Here is a 23,628-nt window from a genome sequence, read left to right as displayed (position 1 = left end):
AGGTCAGGGATCTTGTCTGCTGTGGAAGCCCCCATGTCTCCAGCACCTGAAACAGCCCTAGCACTTGGGTGGAGCTCTCCAGCGAGCAGCAGATCTCTCTGGATTTGTCCAGCTAGCAGAATTGAGGCACTGTTTCCTCTAGTACGGTCAACTCCAACCACTTGGTCGGGAGGAGGGCGGAGCTCCCCGGACTTAACCTGCAGCGACAGATCCGCCTCAGGCTCCGCCCCAGCCCCGCCCATGTTCGTGTCCTTTTTCCTGGGTCTCCATAAAGTTTATTTGGAGGCTCAACGCGCAGGGGCCTCTGGGAACTGACCGTCTCGGCCAATCAGGAAGCGCGGGCGAGCGGCGCGAGAAGCGGCGGCGTAGTGCAGCAGCCGGGAGCGGGCGGCAGAACCAGGTAAGGAGTGTGAGCTGCGGCCGTCCACGCGGTCCCGGCCCCGGGTTCGGGGCGTGTTCTGGAAGCAGGACCCCGAGACTGGCTGGAACCCCGCCTCGGGTCCTAGCCACGAGGCTCGCGCTTCCTTTCTTGCGGCGGCTGGGCACGCCGGCCGGCGCGACACCTCAGCGAGGGCTGTGACTAGGCTTTTCTGAGCGTGGTCCTCCCCACTGGTGCGCTGTCGCCACGCCCACCCACGTCCACGGCCGCCAGGCCTCACCGGCCCGGCTGCCCTCTACGGGGGTTAGGGGTCGTTCTTTCACAGAATGCCTCCTCCGGTAAAGGGAGACTACCCAACCAACCCCTGTCAACTCCTGTCTCCTCTACCGATAATCCAACAGGATGCTAACGGGTGCCGCTCCGGTTGTCTCTGGGTACTCTGTATGCCCAAGTATATTGGCTCCCCTTTGAAAGAAAATCACAGCATGCCAGGCATGGTGTTGCTGTCAAAGCGAGTTTGAAGCCAGCCTGGTCTATGTTAGACCCCGCCCCACCCCTACCCCCATAGGGGTCTTTCAGCACAAGCAAAGGTCAGCGCTTGTATTCTGTTTGGGGACACATTTTGTGTTCTGTCTGGGGGCATTTACCCCAAATGTCTAATCGTACCAGGAACATTTATTTATTTCATAAAAATACCCAAGCACCCCCGCCCCCATTTCTCACTGTCTGTTTGTGTTTGGGGAATTTTTAATTTTTTACTTATGTTGCACTCAAGCAGCTTTAAATACCTGTGCATCAGACTAACAGCCTGTATTTATACTTTTAGTGTAGGTCCCTCCTCCTGACTATCCAGCTGCCTACTTAACATCTTCAGATTGTCTGATTGATTATTGAAACAGGATATAAAGCTAGCAAACTCCCTTTTCCTAACCCCAGATGTCTCCTCAGCCTGTTTATTTAAGTTTTTTCTTCTTTGGAGACAGGTTTCCTGCTGTGCAGCTTCTTCAAACTCTAGGGCCTCCTGCCTCAGTTTCCTGAGTGCTGGGATTATAGGTGTGTGAAATGGAGCCTAGCAACATTTGGCTGCTGCCACCCTCCCTCTCCTTCCCCTCTGCTTCCTCCTCCTGTTCTTGTACTTAAGACTCAAAGGCTTTGTTAGGCAAGTACTGTATCACTGAACTACATCCCTAGTTCCTCATTCCATTTTTCTCTCATAAAATAATTAAAAAAATAATAAAAAATAATAAAAGGATCTGGCCAGTACTCTTCGAGTCTTCATTGGCTGCTCCCTTCCCCAGTCCATATTCAGTGTTTTCCATGAAGACACAAGTTACCATCACAACTTAGTTGCATTGTTGAAATATTCTCCGGCTCTGCCTTGCTTTTCATCACAGCAGGGAAATTGCTCACCAGATCATGTACTCACACCCAAGCAGAATACGTAGTGTATAATCCCAGCACTTAGGAATTTGAGGCAGGAGGATCTCAAGTTTGAGGTCACCCTGGACTATAAGTGAGATTCTAGCTGAAGAACCCTTACACTCCTCAACTCTCTAGTAAGTTTCTTCAATAATAGTAATAATAATAAGAGTAAGCCCCCATAGTGAGCTGTAAGGCTTTTAAATAATCTGACCCACACTCTCAGTGTCTGCTACCCTCCTGTACCACTGGTGGACATGTTTCGACCTCAGGACTATGTTCCTGTGGTTTTGTGTGTTTTGCCTTCTTTCTTACTTTTTTGAGTCTTTACTCAATGGGCATCTAGAGTGCAAGACTTTCCTTACTCCTTGTCTTTACTGCTTTAGTTGTTTAGTAGCTCATCACATCTTAGCAGTTAGGTTTTACTAGTCCTCTGTACTGTCTTGCCGCTGTGGAACGTGAGTGTCTGCCTAGTACCTAGGTCTGGTACACAGTGGAGTCGGTGCTCAACAACTATAAAATAAATGAATGTTATTGACTTCATTACAGTAAAGTCAATGGGAATGTGGTGTTGAAGGAGACACGTTCCTTTGGAAGATACCACATAAACAATAAACACAAATAGAAACGTGCAATGTGAACTGTTGGAGCTGTGGTGAGGTTGGATTCTCCCTCTCATGTGTGTTCTTGTGTGTCTTTTACGTATGTGGATATTTTCATGGAGGCTAGAAGAGAGTGTCAGATTCCCTGGAGCTGGAGTTATAGACAGCTGTAAGCCTCTGATGTGGGTGCTGGGAGCTGAGTGGGGTCCTCCAAAGAGCTGTAAACTCCCTTAACTGCTGAGGCATTTCTCCTGCCCCTGATCCTACAAGGTAGATATATTGTGGGAAGTGGGGTGTCAGAGCAAAGATCAGGAAGAGAACCCAAATCTGTCAAACATGTTTATGGTTCTCATATGTGCCAGGCTTAGCTAGCTGCTCAGGATTCAGAATTAAGCATCTATAAACCTTCCTGTATAGGAAGACATGTCTAAGAAGAGATGGTCAACATCAACAATTGCTCCATCAGGGAAGAACGAATAGAAGGCTCAGAATAACCGGGGAGGGCCTTTGGGTAGGTAGACTTAGCAGTATGCATGGGAGCTCCCTATGTCTGTAGTGGGGAGATGTGTGTACCTATAGGAGTGTGAAGGTACAAAGCTTCCTAAGGAATAGAGAACTGCCAGGGCACAGATGGGGAAGATGGTGAGAGTTGAAGACAGTGTGTGGCAATGTCAGTTCTATGGAGCACCCCATGCAGCACAAAGCCTGAAGTTGAAGGTGCCCCTGATTGGTCTTAGGTGGGAGGTATTTTGGAATGGCCACTTTGTCCATGGGGAGAGTGGATTAGAAGAAATGGAGAGTTTTAGGAGGTTGAGGTGATCATCAGGAAGGTATGAGGGTCAGAGCAGAGGGGAGAGTTTAGGGTATGACTTGTCATAGGTATGAGAAGTAAACTTAGAGATAGGCTGGGTTCAGGTGAGAGGGGAACCAGATGGGTTCTGGTTAAATTGTTACAGGAGACTGAAGGTGAGGAACTGGAGTTGTTGGCACCTAGAGTTCAGTCAGGTGTAGGTACCAGATAGACAATTAAAAATAATTGGTTTGGAAAAAGAAGAATTTAGAAATGCAGGAGTCTTTTTTTTTTTTTTTTGCCTTATATTATATTTTTATAGCTACACCACCTCTGTTTCAAATACCCTAAAGTATTTGAAATGTTTTGTAGCTTTATACTTTGTGTGTGTTTGATGTATGTGTGTGTATGAGGGGGAGCATGCCTGTGTGTTTTTGTGGATATCAGAGGTCAGGAGGCTTGAGGTAAATGTTTTTCTCTATCAATTTTTGAGATAGCAGCTCTCACTGAATCTAGAGCCTACTGATTGGCAAGACTGGCTGGCCAGTGAGTCACCAAGATCCACCATGCTCTGCCCATCCCTCCCTCAGTTCTGGGGTCAGACTGATACCACAACACTCGGCTTTATATGTGGGCACTAAGGATTTGAACTCAGATCCTCATGCTTGTGCCTCCTGCACTCCCCAGTCAGCTGTGTCAGACCACTTTATGCTTACTCACCAATGCAATCAAATATAACTGAATCTTCCAATACATAGTAGTTGACTACCAGGAAAATGCCAAACACTGCCAGACATTTCTGTTCTAAGTCTCTGTGTTAGTCTGTAAGATCTACTAATGGAATAACCTCCCCCAACCCCCACTAATTTTGGAGTGTCTTTGGTGTATTGGTTACTTTTTATTCATTGCACTAGGAACTGATGTTGTGAAAAAACACGATAACCTTGCCAGACTCAAAACTGTTAAAAGACAGATGGTAGGTTAATAAATAAATATGCCTAGTTTTGACATGCACTTTAAAAGGGACAAAGTATAGAGATGGTGGGGCTGCTTCAGGCGGAATGTCTTAGTAGCATCTTCAGAAAGGAGACCCATGAGCAGAGACCTGAATTGAGCTTGGGATAAGCCTCGTCTGTATTTAGGGGTGAATGCTCTGTAGGTGCAGAGGAGGTCGTGACTGAAGAAGCCAGTGGCAGCCATGAGTTTAGCATATTTGAAGAACCAATAGGAGACAATATGGCTGAAGCGCATAGTCATGAGGAAGAGTGGGAGCAGAGGGCACGGGTTGGTACAAGGACAGATGGTGGAGGTCTCCGTTCACCCAGACCTCATGCATGCTAACAAGCACTGTTGCTGAGTACCGCCTGCCTCAGTGTTCCAAGTAGTTGGGATTACAAGCAAGCAATAACTTTCACATTGGACTAGACTTGAGTTTACAGATAATGGGAATTATTGAAGGCTTAGCTTTTATTTTCCCCAAAACCATTTTTTGTAGTTCTGAAAATTAAAAACTAGAGTTTTGAGCATGCTAGGCAAGCATTGTACCACTGAGCTGCATTTCCAGCCCTGCTTTTCAAAGGCTTATTCCCACTGTTAGGCAGAGAGCATACTGGGTAGTAGAGGGATCAATATAGTAACAAGGAAAACAGTCTGGAGGGTGCTGTGATCTTGGAATAAAGTGATAATAGTGGAATAAACAAAAGTGGATTCATATATGTATTTATGTGTTTTATGAATAAATTAACTCATAGCAGGTGTCATCATGACAGGAATTAGAGAGAGAACATGATAAGACAGGAAGCTAGAAAACAGGGAGGGGCTTCTTACTAAGCCTAAGTCTTTAAAAGTCATACCACCTCTGAACATTGCCACATGGGAGCTGGAGCTCTTGGATAGCACACATCAACTATATATAAGCCATAATATTAGGTTGAGATTTGAATTAGCCTTACTATTTATTTACTGAGTGGTTACTATGTGGCAGGAGAGGGAGGTATGTTTAGTGACTTTTAAGTTTTCAAAGGGAGTCACAGAGGGAGTGATTATCTTGTTCATAGTCTCACAATACAAGGGTGAAATAGCTGTTAGGAGCTTGGGTGGGTGTTCTCGTTTGGGAAAAAATGTATAGAAACAAGGGCAGGGCATGTACAGGGTGGTCATGGACAGTCAGTCTGGTGACCAGATGCATACAGTCAAAAGCAGTCTCACTGGAATCCCTGTGAGTGGGGTGCAAGAGCAAAAGCATTATAAGAAAAGTGATATGAGAAAACAAGTAGGTTGACAGAAAGCAATGGCCAGAGGGACACTGACCATATACTTAATGTTGCATAAGGACTTGAACTTAAAGAATGACAGTTAGGCCTTGTGAGATGGTGAGAGGCCAGGGGCTGCAGTTCCAGGACCTTGTGAAAATTTTGAATATCCCTTTCTCTATTGAGGTTGAATAGAATTTGTTTTCGGGGTTTTTACTAGGAGTTAGCATTAGCTTTTAATACCTACCTGTTTCTCTCAAAACTTTTCTTTGAGGCTGGTAAGATGGATCAGTTAGTTGGTAAAGGCACCACTACTAAGCTCCCAGGGACGACGTGGAAGGAGAGAAGCAACTCCATCCTTCAGGTTGTCTTCTGACTTCTACACCCACACTGCGACACACAAATGAAGTGTAATAAATTATCAGTATTATAGTATCTGAGTTGGCAGAGTGAAGAATACTTGTGAGTCAACAGTCCAGGGTCAAGTGCAGATGCAGAGGAAAAGAGGGAGTTAGAACCTAAGGGATGCAGACCTCAGGCTACGCAGGAGTGGAGAGGGTATTTGGTGATGGTGGCTAGAAACTACACTTTGACACATAGTAGGCATGACAGTGATAGACTTGAGGGGATGTCTGCAGCCCAACTCAGGTTGGAGTTTGAGTGCAAGGGACTAAGTGTGGATTTGAGAATCAGTGAGTTCTAGGGGCAGGGAATAGGTGTGAAGTAGGGAAATTAGAGGCAATATTTCTTGTTCTGTGTATCTGCTGTGTTTTCTTTTCTAAGAACTCTTAAGTATGTGATTTAGTAAGGTTTTTTTTTTTTTTTTACGTTTGTTCAAGCCTATGATCTGTGTATATTGAGGTAGAGAGAATTTCCCGTTACCCTGACATCCTTATCAGATCAAGTTACAATAACAAAAGACCATAGATTGAATGGTTTAAACAGAAATTTGTCTTCATTCTGGAGGTGGAGGCAGGATTGTGTTTTCTAGAAAGGCCAGTTTAGTTACAAGATATTGTCTGAACAAAACAAAACACAACATAAAAACAGAAAGAAAAAAAAAAAAAAGCAAAAACCCGAACACAACTCCCTCTCTGAAAATCTCTTTATCTTAATTGCTTTGGAAATTGGAAGTTTGTTACTGGCTACTGTCTTGCTCTTACTGTGTGCACTGTGGTCTTTTCTTGGCATATGCCTGGGGAGAAGTTGGTGGAAGAAGGCAAACTCTCTGGTGTGATTTCCTAGAAGACCACCAATTGCTTCTTATGGACCCCTCCATTTATCACTTTATTTAAAACTTGCTGCCTCCCAAAGGCCTCTGCTGTTCCATTGGTGGTTAGGACTTCAAAAGAAATTTAAAAGGCCACAATTAAGTATGCAGTGTCCAGGAAGGTATATTATGCTTGCTTACTCTGAATCAGCACTTCCTCTGAGCCCCTCATGGTAACCAGTATTCTGGTTTCTAGCAGCATAGATTAGTTTTTCTTGTTTTGAGTAGATTCTGTTGAAGCTTGCCTCCCCCCTTTGTTTTGAGTCTAGGCTTTAATTTGATCTTTTTCATTGCTGTATGATAACTAGGGTATGCATACTATCTTTAAAAAAAAGTGAGATAATCTTGTATATACAGTGCTTTTTAAAAATATTTTGAGGGGAAAGGATCCTACATTGTTGTTAGGGTTCAGTAAAACCTATATTGCTTTCCTGATATTTAAAAAATACTTGCTATTTTTCCAGGGGCTCATAGTGTCTAATGGTGTGTACCTTTGAAACTTATTGTGCTGGATAGTTTTCTATCAGTGTGACATAGCTGGAGTCATCTGAGAAGAGGGAACCTCAATTAAGAACATGCCTTTATATGATCAGTTGTAGGAAAGCCTGTAGGGCATTTTCCTTCTTTTTTAAAAAAAAATATTTATTACTTTTAATTAATGTGAATGTGAGGGTATGTGCACATGAATGTGGGTGCCCACAGATGTCCAGGGTATCAGCTGCCTCTGGATCTGTGTTTACAGGCAGTTGTAAGCTGCCTGTGCTGGGGGTACTGGGAATGGAACAGGAGAGGACCCAGCCCATTGTGGATGGTGCCATCCCTGGGCTGGTGGTCCTGGATTTTATAAGAAAGTAGGCTGAGCAAGCCATGGGGAGCAAGCCAGTTAGCAGCATTCCTTCATGGCTTCTGCATCAGCTCCTGCCTCTAGTTCCTGCCTTGTTCAAATCCCTCTCCTAACTTGCTTCAATGATGAACAGTGATCTGGAAGTGTAAGCCAGATAAACACTTTTTTCCCTCAACTTGCTTTTGGTCATGGTGTACCATCACAGCAATGGAAACCCTAACTAAGACATTGGCTCACAATGAAAGATGATATCTAGGAAGACATGGTTATAGGAGCATTGCATTCACAGCCAGGGAATGAGTGAATAGAAGTGAGACTGGGTTCTCCAGAGACTTTGTCTTCAGTGAAGGTCTTTACCTGGTGAGGGTGCACAACATTCCCTAACAAGAGCCCCCAACCAGGGTCCAAGTGCTCAAACATATGAGCCTCTAGTGGAAGCATTTCACACTCAAACCACCAGTATTTGCATCCCCCTCCTTTAAGAATGTTAAGTTGCCCCTTCCAGGAACAGGGCCCAGCAATGCTGTGTAGACACTGAATGACAGGGGAATGCAAGCCAGCATGACAAGACAAGAAATTGTGAACTTCAGTCATTTTCTTTAATTTTCTCAGCATCTGCCAACCCACGAGCAATTCTGTCTCGAGGTTCAAAGGATATATTCCAAAGATCTGAGAGGGAATACCAGGGGACTCCAGGCTTTTGAGTTCAAGAGTACTGCAAACAAAGCACTTCTCATTCCTTATTATTGTTTGTTTGTTTATTTTTTGGTTTTTGAGACAGGGTTTCTCCGTATAATAGCCCTGGCTGTCCTGGACTTGTTTTGTAGACCAGGCTGGGCTCAAACTCACAGATATCCTCCTGCCTCTGTCTCCCAAGTGCTGGGATCAAAGGCACCACACCCGGCTTCATTTTTTATTAATGCAAACAAAACAGGTGGTGATGTCTACAGATAGCTTAAGCAAATACAAGAACCGTGGGGGAATACACCTGGCGTTGTCTACCATCTTTGGTCATGTGAAAAGAGCAAGGATATTCCTCCTAGCCTTTTACCTTTCCCAAAGAGATAATGTGACATGCTGGGACAATTCCTTTATGTTTTTTTTTGTTTTGTTTTGTTTTGTTTTTTAAAGGGCATTTACTTATCATAGTTTATGTAATTTTTTTAGGTCACCTTCTGGGTGAAGAGCATTCGGCACTCTAGCTCATCTGTAGCCCACAGTATATTTATAGCTTTCTTACGGGGCTCCCAAGCATCTCCTAGGAGGTGTAAAGAGATCTAGATCATGGAATGTCCCAGTAAGAGCATTCTTTTGTTTGTTTTATTTTTGTTTTTGTTTTTTGAGACATAATTTCTCTCTGTATAGCCCTGGCTGTCCTGGAACTTGTTTGTAGCCCAGGCTGGCCTTGAACTTAGAGATCTCTATGCCTCTCCAGTGCTGGGATCAAACGTGTGCACCATCACCACTGCTACAACCACCACCACTACTGTCCGGCCAATATTTTTTTTTTTTTTGAGATGGGGTCTTACTGTAACCCTGGCTGGTGTGAAACCCATTACGTAGAACACCAGCCTTACCTCAAATGCCTGCCTCTGCCTCAAGAGTGCTGGCCTTAAAGGATGTGTGCTACAAAACACAACATTTTTTAAAATTTTTTATTTCATTTTTATTAGTTACAGTTTATTCACTTTGTATCTCAGCTGTAGCCCCTCCCCCAACCCTTCCCAACCCCACCCTTCATCCCTCTTCTATTCCCCTTCCCCAGTCAATGATAGGGGAGGTCCTCCTCTCCTTCCATCTGACCGTAGTCTATCAGGTCTCATCAGGATTGGCTTCTTTGTCTTCCTCTGTGGACTGGTAAGGCTGCTCCCCGCTCAGGTGGAGGTGATCAAAGAGCTAGCCCATGCGTTCATGTCAGAGATGGTCCCTGTTCCTATTATTGGGTAATCCTCTTGGACACTGAGCTGCCATGGGCTGCTTTTGTGCGGGGGTTCGAAGTTATCTCCATGCATGGTCCTTGTTTGGAGTATCAGTCTCAGAAAAGAACCCTGTGCTCAGGTTTTTCGGTTCTCTTGCTCTCTTTGTGGAGCTCCTGTTCCTTCCAAGTCTTTCTATCTCCCTCTTCAAATGGTAGGATCTAGAAATGATCATCCTGAGTGAGGTATCCCAGAAGCAGAAAGACACACACATGGTATATACTCACTTATAAGTGGATATTAGACATATAATATAGGATAATCATACTAAAATCTGTACACCTAAGGAAACTAATCAAGAAGGAGGACCCTGGTAAGATGCTCAATCTTCATTCAGAAAGGCAAACAAGATGGACATCAGAAGAGGGAGAAAACAGGGAACAGGACAGGAGCCTTTCACCGAGGCTCTACCCAGCCTGGTATCAAGACATATGCTGAGATTCATAGGCAAACTTTTTTTTTTTTAAGATTTATTTATTTTATGTATATGAGTGTTCTATCTGCATTTACACCTGCCAGAAGAGGGAATCAGTTCACATTATAGATGGTTATGAGCCACCATGTGGTTGCTGGGAATTGAACTCATGACCTTTGGAAGAGCAGACAGTGCTCTTAACCACTGAGCCATCTCTCCAGCCCCATAGGCAAACTTTTTGCAGAGTGCAGGGAATCTTATGAAAAACACAACATTTTAAAAAATCACTTTACAGCCTTATCCCAGCTACCGCCCTCTTCTTCCAGTCTCACCCTTATGCTTCCTTCCCTTATCTCCCTCCTACTTCTCAGAGAAGGGGAGGCCCCCAAGAGGTACCGATCCACCCTGGCACCTCAGGTCACAGCAGGACTAAGTGTATCCTCTCCCACTGAGGCCTGACAAGGCGGCCCAGCTAGGGGAAGGGGATCCAGAGGTAGACAGCAGAGTCTGAGACAGCCCTCACTCCCATTGTTAGAGGACCCATATGTTGACTAAGCTACATATCTGCTACATATGTGTAGGGGTCTAGGTCTAGTCCATGCATGTTCTTTGGTTGGTGGTTCAGTCTCTGTGAGACCCATGGGCCCAGGTTAGGTTTGTAGGTCTTGTGGTGATGTTGACTCCCCAGGTTCCTTCTGTTCCTCCCACTCTTGCATAAAACTCCTGAAGCTCGGCCTATTGTTTGACTGTGGGTCTCTGCCTCTGTTTCCATGAACTGCTGGATTAAGCCTCTCAGAGGACAGTTATGCTAGGCTCCTGTCTGCAAGTTTAGCAGAGTATCAGTAGTGGCAGGGTTGGCTCTTTCCCATGGAGTGGGTCTCAAGTTGGGCCAGTCATTGATTTGCCATTCCCTCAATCTCTGCTCCGTCGTAATCCCTATACTTCTTGTAGGCAAGACAAATTTTGGGTGAAAGGTGTGCTGGAGACAGAGTCACACTGAGTAGGAGCTGATACTGGCATTGAACTCACAGTCTTGTCTTAGCCTCCCAGGTGCTGGGTTACAGGTGTATCTTCCCACTCAAGACCTGCTGGTTTTAATTTTAGGATTGAAAAAAAAAGATTTTTATATATGAGTGCTCTGTTTGCATGTATGCCTGCATGGCAGAAAAGGGCATCAGATCCCATTATAGATGGTTGTGAGCCACTGTATGGGTGCAGGAATTGAACTCAGGACCTCTGGAAGAGCAACCAGTGCTCTTAACCACTGAGTCATTTAGATCTCCAACCCCAGTTTTAGGATTTTTAAAGACTTACTTTTTTTTTTAATTTATGTGTATGTGTGTGTATTTGTATATGTGAGTGCCCATATGGGCCAAAACAGGGTGTCAGGTTTCCTGGAGCTGGAGTTACAGGCAGTTGTTAGCTGTCCAGCATGAGTGCTGGGAACCAAACTCAGGCCTCTACAAGAGTTCTTTTGATCACAGAGCCATCATTCCAGCCCCACATGGTAACCTTTTAAAATAGCATGTAGGTTGGCCTCAAAGCGGATGTAGAATCAGCCATGATGTTTGGGGAGGAGTGTTCTAGTAGGAGAAAAGACGTGAAAGGTTAATTTAGACCATGGATGTGCCTCATCCACTGGAGCCAGCAAGGAAGCCCTCAGGGTGGACGAGGCCCAGGGAAGAAAGGGAATTGATGCTGTTGGGTGTGAGTAGTAAGGGGAAGTAAAGGCTGTCTGGAGACCATCACTGTAGCTTCAGGTTAAGTGGTAGGGTAGTCCTGAATTTAAAAGCATCACTGCTTGCTGCTGTGTAGGGACTAGACTATAGCAGGCAAGAACTGAGGAATTTTTAATTCTGCTATCATTCTCCCACAGGCAATGATAGTCAGGTACAGCCTGAATGTGTTGGGTTTAAAATATAAATTTCTAGGAACTTTAGTTTTAAGACTTACAGTGTATATAATTTTTGTTAAAGATTAAAGTCACCTTAGAACTTCATGATGAAACCAAAATGTTTTTATATTTACTCTTTTTTTTTTTTTTACTTTTTTGCATACAGATTTTATTTATTTAAAATAAACTACATATAGTAAGAACAATTTTAATGTTTTATTTGAAATATATCTTGAAAAGCTGGATGTGGTGTCATATGAATGTAATCCTTTCAGGATTACATGCTGAGACAGTAGGATCATTGTGAGTTTGAGATTAGTCCAGGCTACCCAAGAAGACTCTGTTTGCAAACAGACAAACCAAGATATATCTTACACACAGTACAAATAATCCATGAAAAGTTAACAATTCAATAATTTTTAGCATGAAATTGTGAGAACTGTCACAAATTAATCATAGAATATTTCATCTTCCTTCAAAGAAACCTCATCATCATTAGTGGTTACATCTTTTCTTATTAAGACGTGGACAGTAATGTATGTTTAGATAGGTTTTCTAGCTCACAACATTTCAAATAAAGAGAATGAAAGAATATGTAATGTTTGGTTTTTAATTTCACCATCCATATTGTATTATGAATCATGACTTCATTTTTTATGAAGTTATCTGCTTCCAAAAATTATGAATGTACAATGAGATGTATTACAGTTTATGCCCCTTTTAGACTTTCTCACATAGCTAAAGAAAGTTTTTTTTATTTTTTTTTATTTTTATTTTTATTTTTTTTCTGATTTTAAGGATTTTTTTATTCATTTTAGCAAACTGCCATTTAGAAAAATTTTTTCAGATTTCATTTCCCACTAGCAAAATATAGGATTTCTCATTTCCCACAAAAGTAGCTTCATGCTATTCATTTTTAAATCTTTTGGTGTGACAGTTAAAAATCATGTATTATTTTCATATGTGTTTTTCTTTTCTTTTTTTTTTTTTTTTAAATTTTTCATCAATTACACTTTATTCATTCTGCATCCCCCCATAAGCCCCTCCCTCCTCCCTCCTCCCATCCCAATCCCACCCTCTCTCCTCCCTCTGCTTGCATGCCACTCCCCAAGTCCACTAATAGGGGAGGTTCTCCTCTCCTTTCTGATCTTAGTCTGTCAGTTCACATCAAAAGTGGCTGTATTGTCCTCTACTATGGCCTGGTAAGGCTGCTCCCCCCCAGAGGGAGGTGATCAAAGAGCAGGCCAATCAGATTATGTCAGAGGCAGTCCCTCGTCACATTACTGTGTAACCCAATTGGACTCTGAACTGCCCTGGGCTACATCTGTGCAGGGGTTCTAGGTTATCTCCATGAATAGTCCTTGGTTGGAGTATGAGTCTCTGGGAAGTTCCCTATGTTCAAATTTTCTTGTTCTGTTGCTCTCCTTATGGAGACCCTGTCCTCTCCAGCTCTTACTATTTCCCAGTTCTTATTATATTTACTCTTAGAGGAACTATTTTCATTTTAACCAAATGTGACCTGTCTTTAAAAGTTAATTCCCTTTAATATTCATTTCAAAAAGTCCTTGTCTTCTGGCTGTGGAGTTAGGGTGGTAAAGATGGCCCTGTACATTAGTATACGCTTCTGTAGCTGAGGTATAATTATGTAATGACATTTTAAGTATAGAGCTAGATCAGTGGCATTTCATGTGTATAGTAGAAACCATGAACTTAAGGAAAGAATAAATAAGATCTACAGTTTAACTAATAAGATCCCAAACTGCTCTTCCAGAGGAATCAAGTTTGAATCTCAGCACCCACCTCAGGCAGCTCCTAACTAACCTGTAACTCTAGCCCCAGGCTCCAATGCCCTTTTCAGACCCCTGTGGCCACCCATACCCATATGACATACACTCACATAGACATATGACCACATATCAAAATAAATTTTATAAATTCCTTTAATTAAGCTATTGTTTATAAGGAATTGTGTTTTTGTTTGTTTGTTTTTGTTTTTGGACACAGAGCCTCACATTATATTGTAGATTGGCCTAGAACTCAACTTTGTACCTCTAGGCTGGCCTCAAATTTGGAGCAACCCTGCTTCAGCCCACTGAGTACTGGGAATACAGGTGTGAGCTACCTGCCCCTCTGAATTTTCTTCTTTTTAATAATAAATGTGTTCCTAATCTTTTAGCATTGTAAGTTTATAAATTTATTTTTGTTTTATGTGTATGAGTGTTTATCCTGCATGTATGTAAGTGCGCTATATGCATGCATTGTCCGTGGAGAGGACAATGGATCGAACCCGTGGAACTAGAGTAATAGGCAATTGTGAACTGCCATGTGGGTTCTGACATCCAAATCCTGGATCCTCTGTCAGAATAACAAGTGGTCTTAATCATGGCGCCACCTCTCCAGTACCCTCAAGATGTACTTATATATGTGTATGTGTGTGTGTGCCATATATTTGGGTGCCCCTGGGGGCCAGAAGAGGGCATCAGATCCTCTGGAACTGGAGTACAAACAATTTGTGAGCTGGCTGGTATGGGTGCTAAAAACCAAACTTCATTCCTCTTAAGATCAGCAAGTGTTCTTAACTGCTGAGCCACCTGTCCAGCCTCTTTAACTATTTTTATGATGGCAATACATTTTACCTTCTGTTAACTTAATAGTGGTAGGAGTTAAAAATATTTACTTCAGGGGGCTGGAGAGGTGGCTCAGAGGTTAAAAGCACTGGCTGCTCTTCCAGAGGTCCTGAGTTCAAGTACCAGCAACCACATGGTGGCTCACAATCTCTATAATGAGATCTGCCCTCTTCTGGCCTGCAGGTGTACATGCAGACAGAACATTGTATACATAATAAATAAATCTTTAAAAAAATATTTACTTCATCAAGAACCTTGTATGAGGATGATATAGTTGTACATACACAAGATTCGTAAATGTTTGTTACCTGGTAAATAGTAGCACTTTTTTTCTTCCTTCCTGTGTGTTTGTGTGTGTGTGTGTGTGTGTGTGTGTGTGTGTGTGTGTGTGCAGGGTTTTTCTGTGTAGCTCTGGGTGTCTTGGAACTCACACTGTAGACCAGGTTGGCCTTGAAGACAGATCTATCTGCCTATGCCACCTGAGTGCTGGGATTAAAGGTGTATATCATTATGCCTGGCAAATAGTAGCACTTTCTTAAAAAAAATTAAAAGATTTTCATTTTATGTTATGTGTGTTTTACCTGTATGTATGTCTGTGCACCTAGAAGAGGGCGTCAGATCTCTTGGAACTGGAGGTATAGTTGGTTGTGAACCGACATGTGGGTGCTGGGAATTAAACCCACGTCCTCTGTACAAGTAGTAAATGCTCTTAACCCCCTGTGAGCCTCAGGAATTGAATGTTAGAAAATGCTTCCCACGAGTTCAGCACTCTTCTTAAGCCACAGCACTTTGAATCAGTTGTTAGAGAAACAGGTGGCCTTGTTAATTTTATTTGTGGCCTAAAAGTTAGGTTTTTTTTAATATAAATATAATTACTGGTAGTTGTTGCAGTAACAAGTCAGATGTCAATACATAACGAGGCCTTCAGTAACCTTGTAAGAATGTGTAAATGGAGACCATGGCATGAATAGTAAAAAGGATGTCTTTTATGTTCATGACATGGTTGTGTTAGAATAAAGTGAGGCTGAGTTTAGTTAGAAGACACTTAGTGTTTCTCTGCTCTCAGTTCAACCAGATCACTGCTGAGTGTATGCTGGGCACATAACTGAATTTATGTGGTCCAGAGTTATCACAAAATTCCTGATATAAGCACCAGAGATCCCTTCTTTTTTGTTTTTTGGTTCTGGTTTTTGTTTTTTCCAGACAGGGTCTCACTAAGTAGCCCTGGCTGTCCTGGAACTCGCACTAGAGACCAGGCTGGCCTTGAACCCACAGAGATCCTCCTGAGTGCTGGGATTCAAGGCATATGACACCATTGCTTTCCTTTTTAATGGAATCATTCTTCAGGTGGTGTGGTGATGATGCCCTCTCCCCTCAAGATAAATGGAGGGATTGGAGGTATAGAGGGATTGTTCTTTAGGCTTCCTTGAGCTTGCCATAATATCTTTCATTTCCTTATCTGTTATGAATCTTCAGTGAGAGGCAGGAAATCTAGCCTGTGGCTTAAAAATGCTTGAATTTGTTGTGATGGTGAAATCAATCTTGAGACTGTCAATAATCATAGAAATGATCTGTTCACAGTCTGACTCATTTTCTCTGTCAGGCTTGTTCTTAGGCTTTACTAAGGGACAAACCTTGCTTTTTAAAGAACTGTCTTCCTTTCAGTTTACAAAAAGTCCTGGAGTTTTATTAATCTTGTAACAGATTGAAGCAGATAGAAAGCCTCCCTCCACCTTGACCTAGGTCTATTTTTTTTTTCCATGTAGCATCTGCATCTCCAATGGATACTGAGGGGTTTGGTGAGCTCCTTCAGCAAGCTGAACAGCTGGCTGCTGAGACTGAAGGCATCTCTGAGCTTCCACATGTAGAACGGAATTTGCAGGAGATCCAGCAGGCGGGTGAGCGCCTGCGTTCTCGCACCCTCACGCGCACATCCCAGGAGACAGCAGATGTCAAGGCGTGAGTACTGGTGGGGAGGTGCTGTTGGACTGGGTAGTTTGGGGGCAGGATCAGTTTCTTCTGTGACAGTCACAAGCCAGACAGTTAGGAACTCAAGAGTTATAACAGATTAATAAGCCTTGCTTTGTTTCTGTGCCCTCTAGGTTTTTAGAGTTCTAACCTATCTGTCTGACCAAGCTGAGGGCCCATATCATAGGCAGAGAAGTGAGGGTGGAAGTAGGTGGAGGAACTCTGTTCTGTCTGACATGCTCAGGTAGTTCCTGCTTGGGTTTGTGGGCTATTGAGTCATAAATGGCCCCTGCAAGTGTGTTGGGAGATATGGTCGTGTACATAAGTGCTACCCAAAGCCAGAAAGCACTCAGCAGTGATCAGAGTTTTTAAGGGTAATTGGAAAAAATTGATGAATGGTCAGTAAGGAGAAGCCGTCCAAGTGAGGAGTGAGTCTGCCTGGTTATTGTCGGTGACCCCAGAGTGCCTCTGAAAGGCCTTGAAATGGCAGTGCTCTCCAGCTGATTGTAGAACAGGAAGGTGGGTGAGCCCCAAGAGAACAAGGCTCTGAGGAAAAATGCTGACTAACAGGGTCATACAGCATTGCAGGATGGTGGAGTGTGCAGAGGATCCTGGTAGGGTAAAACAAAAACGCAATAAGAAATCAAAACCAAACTGCTTTCTGTGAAAATTTTGATTTAATGGTTATTTACTGTGTAACAGAAGCTTCCTAACATGTTAAATGTTTGCTTAATTCTCACAGCCAGCATCAAGACTGTGATGCTTATATTCTAATTGAACAAGAAAGGTTCAGAGAGGGCCAGTTACTTTCTCAGATTATATAGCAGGTGTGAGCCAAGATCCAACACAGCAAGGCTGACTCTAGCACTCATGCTCCTGTATTTCTGGAAGGGTCTTGGAGAAAGACGGGTGAAAGGGTGCTGCTACTAAGCTTTTGGTGGGTCCAGAAAGTTACTAGGATTCTGTGTAATTCAAGAAAATGTCTATCTAGTCTTCATTCTGTGAACCTGAGAAAGACTGGTGTTAACACAGGCATTGTCTGTTTTAGTACGTGGTAAATGGCAAAGTAGTGGGAAGACTGCATTTCTTTTCTAGCTTCTGGTGGAAACTGAGTGTTTAGTTGCTCTGTGGAGTCAATGGTATGCTGTGGACGTTCTGTAGCCTCCTCAAGAGTATTATGTTTTAAATGCTAGTTTTGATTCCTTTGATGTTAATAAAGATGAGTCAAGTCAGATGAATTTTGGCAGGTTTTTTGTTTTTTTCTTTTGATTTTGTTTTGATTTTTGTTTGTTTATTGGTTTGTTTGTTTTTTTCAAGACAGCATTTCTCTGTGTACCCTTGGCTGTCCTAGAACTTGATTTGTAGACCAGGCTGGCCTCAAACCCACAGAACTCAAACTCACACAAGTTGACCTACCTCTGTCTCCTAAGTGCTGGGATTAAAGGTTTGCGCCGCCCCACTGCCTAGCCCTTGTTTTGTTTTTTTTTTAAAACTATGCAGCCTTTTAGCAAAGTGCTGCCAATAGCTAACCTACCCTAGTCCCTAATATCCAACCATCCTGTAGATATTTTTGCTAACTTGTCTTCCTTGTAGGCTCCAAGTTCTGTTCCTGGCTGCCCACAGTTTCCCTGATTTTAAGCAGGCAGCCTCTGCTTGTGCAAGCATGCTGCAGGAGCAAAAGCCCATGGATACCCGCTGAGTTGCTATAGTTATAATTTAATTGCATCAGCTTTATGGCCTATTAAGAGCAAAAAGGGAAGATGTTTTCTTGCTAACAATTATCAGTCATGTTCTCTTTCTTGTAAATTTCCATTCTTCCTCATCTCTTCTACCTTAAATTCATTATTTTAGGGAGGAGGCATTTGAAGCATTGAAAGAATGGGTATAGGGTGGGGCAGGTGCTTAAAAAGAAACCAGAGGGCTGACTGTATTTTTCCATCTTCTTGATAGGCAGAGAATATTTTAGTACATGCTGGATGAGGGCAGAGAAGAGAACTAAGTAGGATTTTAAAAAAAATATGAAATAAGTTTTGAAAAAAAAATTATGTCTCTATGGTCTTAGTTTAGATTGTAAATTTAAGTCTGGCCTGAGTTTTGTGAATTCTTTATTTTTTAAATTTTTACCAAAAGGAGTGTGTGTGTGTGTGTGTGTGTGTGTGTGTGTGTGTTTTGCCTGCACCATATGCATGTTTCCAGCCTTGGCCTTGTGAGTAGCTGGGGTTATAGGTGTGTGCCAACACTTCCAGCTCTAGGGAGCAAATTTGATAGCATTTTTGCATTTAAGTGCTTGATCTTTTAAAATTTTGGTTTTTTTGTTTGTTTGTTTGAGTATGCCTGGCATATATAAAACGGGTTTTCAGACTATGTATGGCCCATGAGCCTTGCTGCTTGTTATGTCTTACTGGATTCTCTCTCTCTCTCTCTTTCTTTTTTTTTTTTTGTGGCCTTGGGTGTTCTGGACTCACTTTGTAGACCAGGCTGGCCTCCAGCTCACAGAGATCTGCCTTCTGAGTGCTGGGATTATAGGCACACCCAGCTTTACTGAATTTTATATATTGACTGTGTGGCTTTTCTTTTTTTCTTTTCTTTTTTTTTTTTGTTTTGCATATCAGGGTGAGTGATTGTAATAGAAGATATGGTGTACAAGCTGAAATGTTTATTATCTGTTATAGAAAAAAAATCTCTCTCCTTGTGTGAGTAATAGAGTAAATGAGTACTCATTTGTATCTCCATTAAAATGAAGAGTATTGTCAGTGTCTATGGTTGTCCAGCATCACTTGCTTCCCCACAGTTTTCAGTAGAAGTAAATCAGTGGATTTCCCATTAAAACCGAAGCAAAACAGCCTAGAGATGTACAAAGAGAAAGATAGTGACCACTCTCTTTCTCCAGCTTTATCCTCCAAGGCACCTGTTGTTATTAATTTGTCTATTTTCACATGCAAAGCATATCTAACAGAGTTTGGCCAAAGCTGCATAGCAAGTAATCCTTTGCTTTGATAATTTTATGAAGCTGTCTTTTTGGTCACTTCATGTTTGCCAGGTACAGTGCCATCAATCAGTGTGGAGTCAGCCCTGTGAAATCAGTGTCGTGTTCATTCTCTGACTGAGGAAGGTCAGACAGTAAGTGGGCAACTAGATTCAAATTCAGCTTGGTCAGTAAAAATCCCTTTTGGCATCTGCCAAAAGGTACTTTCTGTTCCCAGAGAATTGATACAGTCATTCTCTTCATTTTATTATAAAAGCTTGAAAAGTGGGAGAGGTAGGAATTGATGTCCATCTTTGAAATATATTTAAGATTTTTTTCATGAATAAATTGTAGATGAAGTTTAATGAGTTTCTTTTTCCTAAACATGTATATACTGGGAACAACTTTTGTGTCTTCTACTCTTTTGGGTTTCTGGAGTATGACTCCAGGTTCTGTGGCCTTTTGATCATCTGGAGAGCTCTTCAGACTGTTAGAATTGGGTCCTGTAGAAGACAAGGGACTTTTGGACTTTTCTACCCTTAAAAGCCAAATATTGGGTTAGAAGTGTAGCTTAGTGGTAGAACTCTTGCCCGTCATATGAAAAGTTGCTGGTATAACCATTCATACCTAGAGACACACTTTTGCTATAGAACTTTCTCTCTTTCTCCCTCCCCACACCAGCATTTCTGCATAGACAAAGCATAAGCTATGTGATACATAGTTCTTGTAGGTGCCACTTAGATGACTATTTATGTTGCCCAGGCTAGCCTGGAACTAAATATGCAATCCAAGCTGGACTGGAATTCTTAGCAGCTGGTTTTTCCATTCTAGAGTTTTTTACTGGAGCATATGTTAAAGTCACTTAGACACTGGATGTACTCTTCACATGTCACTGATGAAGATGCAGTACTGTGAGATTTAATTAGGAAATAGCAAAATTGATCAGCAGTTCTGTTTCTAGGGATCTGTCCCAAAGATGTAGTAACAAATATATGAAAAGTCTTTGTGCCTTAAAGATTCATTGTGGCATTATTTGAGATAGCAAAAATAGGAAATCATGAGTGTCTGCCTTTAGGATACTAGCTCAATAGATGTGATAGGTTTTTATACTTAAATAATTTTCAGTAGTACCAAGGAATAAGCATATATACTATCATGGAGTGAATCCAGGACAGATTATTAAGTAAAAATTACAAGGTAGAAAACAGTATCAAACACCAAAGTAATGAAATGTAGTTCAGTAGTAGAATGCATGGCTAGCCTGGGTTGGTCTCTAGTATAGCAACTACAACAATAAAAGGGTAGGTGGGGAGTGCTTTTCCCTTTTATTTAAGAAAGCCGGTAAAAGACACCCTGTGTTAGTGGATTGAAAGAGTTTATACTAAGGTATTAGTACACCTCATGTTGAGCTACGCATTCGACAAAAACTCTGTTAAAAATCCCAGCATCAGGAGTTGGAAAGATGGCTCAGAGGGTAAGAGCACTGGCTGCTCTTCTGAGGACCTAGGTTCAGTTCTCCACAACCACATGGTGTTTCACAACAGTCTGTTAACTCTGCTTCCAGGGAGAGTTCCCTTTCCCCTGGCTGGCAGCACAGAGGCCTCAGGATGCCTGGAGTTACTGTAAAAGACGTTAACCAGCAGGAGTTCGTCAGGCTCTGGCAGCCTTCCTCAAAAAGTCTGGGAAGCTGAAAGTCCCCGAATAGGTGGACACAGTCAAGAGACTGGCCAAACAGAAAGAGCTTGCCCCTTTGACGAAAACTGGTTCTACACATGAGCTGCTTCCACAGCGCGGCACCTGTACCTCTGTGGTGGTGTAGTGGTTGGCTCCATGACCAAGATCTACGGAGGATGGAGAGAAATGCTGTCAGGCCCAACCACCTCAGCAGATGCTCTAAGAGCGTGGCCCACGAGTGCTCCAAGCCCTGGAGGGGCTGAAAATGGTGGAAAAGGACCAAGATGGGGGGCCACAAGCTAACACCTCAGGGACAGAGAGATCTGGGCAGGATTGTTGGACAGCTGGCAGCTGCCATCAAGAAACATTAGAACAAAGGATGCTAGGTTAATAAATTGCCTTATTCACGTAAAAAAAAAAAAAGACATTAAAAAAAAGTTAGGGGGAAAAAAACCCCTTAGTTCCCCAGCTGGCCTCTTTTTCAAAAATTGAGGGATAGATCCAAAATATAAGCAGTCTTGCATGGCCAAAACAAAAATTTTTTTTAATGAGTATGGTTGCTTTGTTTGCATGCATGTCTTTGTACCATGTATGTGCCTGCTGCCCATGGACTTGAACCCAGATCCTCTAGAAGAGCTGCCAGTGCCATAGAACCATCTCTCTAGTCCCCAAAATAATCCCTTTAAAAAAATTATTTATTTATTATTTATACATTATTCTGCCTGCATGTGTACCAGCATGCCAGAAGAGGGCACAAGATTGCATTTATAGATGGTTATGAGGTACCATGTGGTTGCTGGGAATTGAATGCAGAACCTTTGGAAGAAGAGACGTTGCTCTTAACCCCTGAACCATCTCTCCAGCCCTCCAAAGTAATCTTTAAAAGACAGAAAAATAAAAGACTGACACTTAATTTCAAAACTTACTAGAAAGTCACAGTAATTAATAGGTGTGGTCATCTATATAATCCCATCACTAAGGAGGCTGAGGCAGGAGGATATGAGGTCATGGTCTGCCTGGCATACATAGTAAGTTCTAAAACTAACCTGGGCTACATAATGTCCCTGTATTTATAAACAACTACAACAACAGAACACACTAATCAAGATTGTGTGGCATAAGGATGGGTAAATTGATTGTTGGAATAGAATTACAAGTCTAGTTGGGACTCAGTGGTTAAGAGCACTGTCTGTTCTTGGAGAGGACTTGGGTTCAGTTCCTAGCACCAACATGGTGGCTCCTAATTGTCTGTAACTGCAGCTTCAGGGGATCTGCCAGCCTCCTCTGGCCTCTGTGGGCGCCAGGCACTCATGTGGTACACATACATACAAGCAGGCGAAACCCCTCATACACATAAATCAGTTGTATGTAGTATCTGTAATTTTAAAATTATTCTAAGAATATTGGGTTTTCCCTTCCTATTAAAATATAACAGCTATAATTCAAGAATTATGAATCTAGAAAGTTTATTTGGTTATGATTTTTCCCCCAATAAAGGTGTTCAGACCATTGAACATGGAAAGAGTAGTCATTCTAACAAATGAGATTGGGGTAACTGGATGTCCACACAAAAGAATAAAGTTGGCCCTTATCTCATTCTCTACACAAACACTAACTCTAGCTGGACTATAGGCATAAGAGTTAAAACTAAAACTTTCTGAAGAAGTTGTATACATAAATTTACCTGACCTCGAGAAAGGGATGTAGCCCACTTGGTCCAGTGTTTCCACAGCATGCGCAAGTTCAGTCCCTAGCACCACATAGACCTTGGCAGCTGTGGTGATTTAAATGAGAATGGCCTCTGTGGGCTCATATACTTGAATGCTTGGTCCTCAGTTGGGGGACTAGTTAGGAAAGATTAGGAGGTGTGGCCTTGTTGGAGGAAGTGTGTCATTGGGGGTGGGCTTTTTTAGGTTTCAAAAACCCACACCAGGCCCACTCTCCCTCTTCCTGCAGATCTAGATGTAAACTCCAGCACCAAGCCTGCCTGTCTGCTGCCACACTCTCTACGTGGTGGTCATGGAACCAACCTGAAACTATAGGAAAGCGCCCAGTTAAATGCGTCCTTATAACTTGCCTTGGTCATGGTGCCTCTTCACAGCAATAGAACTTAGTGACAATTAAGACAGTGGCACATACCTGCAGTATCATCCAGAACTCTAGAGATGGTGGCCTGAGAGTCAGAAGTTCAGGGTTATCCTTGTCTGTACATCAAGTTTAAGGCCATTCTGGGCCATCTGGGTTTTAAAACAAACATTCCTGATCTTAGATTTGGCAGAGCTATCTAGGATATTAGGCCATTAGGATATATTGATCAGTTGAACTTCAGCAAATGAAACATTTGTACTTCAAAGGCAACTTTCAAGAGAGAAGTATGTTTTAGGAAAGAATGCTTGATATTTATTTAAATGCTAAGGAACTTATATTCATGATTTTAAAAAATTACTATGTATGCGTGTGCATGTACATATGCATGCCCATGTGTGGAACATGTATGCATGTACGTTTGTGTGGAAGTCGGGACAACTTGCCAGGGATCAAACTCAGGTCAAC

At 42.4% G+C, this 23,628-nt stretch overlaps 1 protein-coding gene and 1 pseudogene across 2 annotated transcripts in view; both read left to right on the top strand.

Annotated features, from left to right (window-relative positions):
• The first annotated feature begins 273 nt into the window (after nucleotides 1-273).
• Nup93 (nucleoporin 93) overlaps nucleotides 274-23,628 on the top strand; it is a 100,834-nt gene continuing 77,479 nt past the window's right edge. For both annotated transcript variants that reach the window (XM_060392191.1, XM_060392189.1), the window contains exons 1-2: nucleotides 274-400; nucleotides 16,235-16,427. In XM_060392191.1, coding sequence (XP_060248174.1) covers nucleotides 16,249-16,427 — 179 coding nt within the window. In that variant the 5' untranslated portion in view covers nucleotides 274-400; nucleotides 16,235-16,248. The remainder of the gene's footprint in view (nucleotides 401-16,234; nucleotides 16,428-23,628) is intronic.
• On the top strand, nucleotides 21,004-22,416 carry LOC110560956 (small ribosomal subunit protein eS19-like; annotated as a pseudogene).

Source organism: Meriones unguiculatus, chromosome 10, assembly GCF_030254825.1.
Source record: "Meriones unguiculatus strain TT.TT164.6M chromosome 10, Bangor_MerUng_6.1, whole genome shotgun sequence".
In the NCBI taxonomy this organism is placed as follows: Eukaryota; Metazoa; Chordata; class Mammalia; order Rodentia; family Muridae; genus Meriones; species Meriones unguiculatus.
Note: the sequence above shows the minus strand (reverse complement) of the source record. Positions and strands in the feature narration are given on the sequence as shown.